Raw genomic sequence first — 692 nt, forward strand, 5'->3', positions numbered from 1 at the left:
GCAAGATAAGGAACACTGGGCTTGGAAGAGGCTCGTGCTCTCTGAGAGCTTTTATTTTCTTCCAGGATGGGGATGCAGGAGGATACATTGGATGATGAGACACAACAGGCTTTCTTAAGGTAGGAAAATTTTACTTTGTTTTTTTATTAATTTTCATGGTTAGCATAGTTTATTATTAGTTCGAAAATATAGGAAGATATGCTTCACTAAGGCGGTCTGTAATAGATCTAATCAAGAATGAGAAAACCAACAGTTATTTCCGGCACATATATTGTTTCATCAACCATTGCACTCCTCGCTATATCACTTTAAAAAATATAAAAAAAAAAAACATATTGAATAGCATCCACGCTCTTATAAATGATCTAGGAAGTAGCAAAACGAACAAACACACCCTTGTCTTTCGAACAACGTTCAGATCGCACGCATTTCAAGGAGGAATACGTTAGAAGCGGAGTGAGAGTGAAGCCTTCCGAGCCCGGTGGTGTTCCGAACGTAAATGAAGGCTTCCAAGGTATCGCGTCTACTTCCCGTGTCTGCGCTTCTCCGTGTAGGTAAAGATTCGTAGAGCCTCCATTACGATAGGTCAAGGTGTTCCGCTGATGTGCCGTCCTAAACTGTGTGTATTTTAGTCTTAAAGGTATAAATGTTGCTACATGTATATCACGAAGTAAATAGGATTTGATAACTTT

At 39.5% G+C, this 692-nt stretch overlaps 1 protein-coding gene across 1 annotated transcript in view; it reads left to right on the forward strand.

Moving 5' to 3' along the window:
• The window catches only part of LOC119592023 (prestin-like), a gene marked incomplete in the record, with an annotated part of 17,229 nt that overhangs the window by 818 nt on the left and 15,719 nt on the right, over positions 1–692 (forward strand). The window contains 1 exon segment of the mRNA XM_037940814.1: positions 66–119. Coding sequence (XP_037796742.1) covers positions 66–119 — 54 coding nt within the window.

This window comes from Penaeus monodon, chromosome 29 (genome assembly GCF_015228065.2).
Source record: "Penaeus monodon isolate SGIC_2016 chromosome 29, NSTDA_Pmon_1, whole genome shotgun sequence".
Classification (NCBI taxonomy): Eukaryota; Metazoa; Arthropoda; class Malacostraca; order Decapoda; family Penaeidae; genus Penaeus; species Penaeus monodon.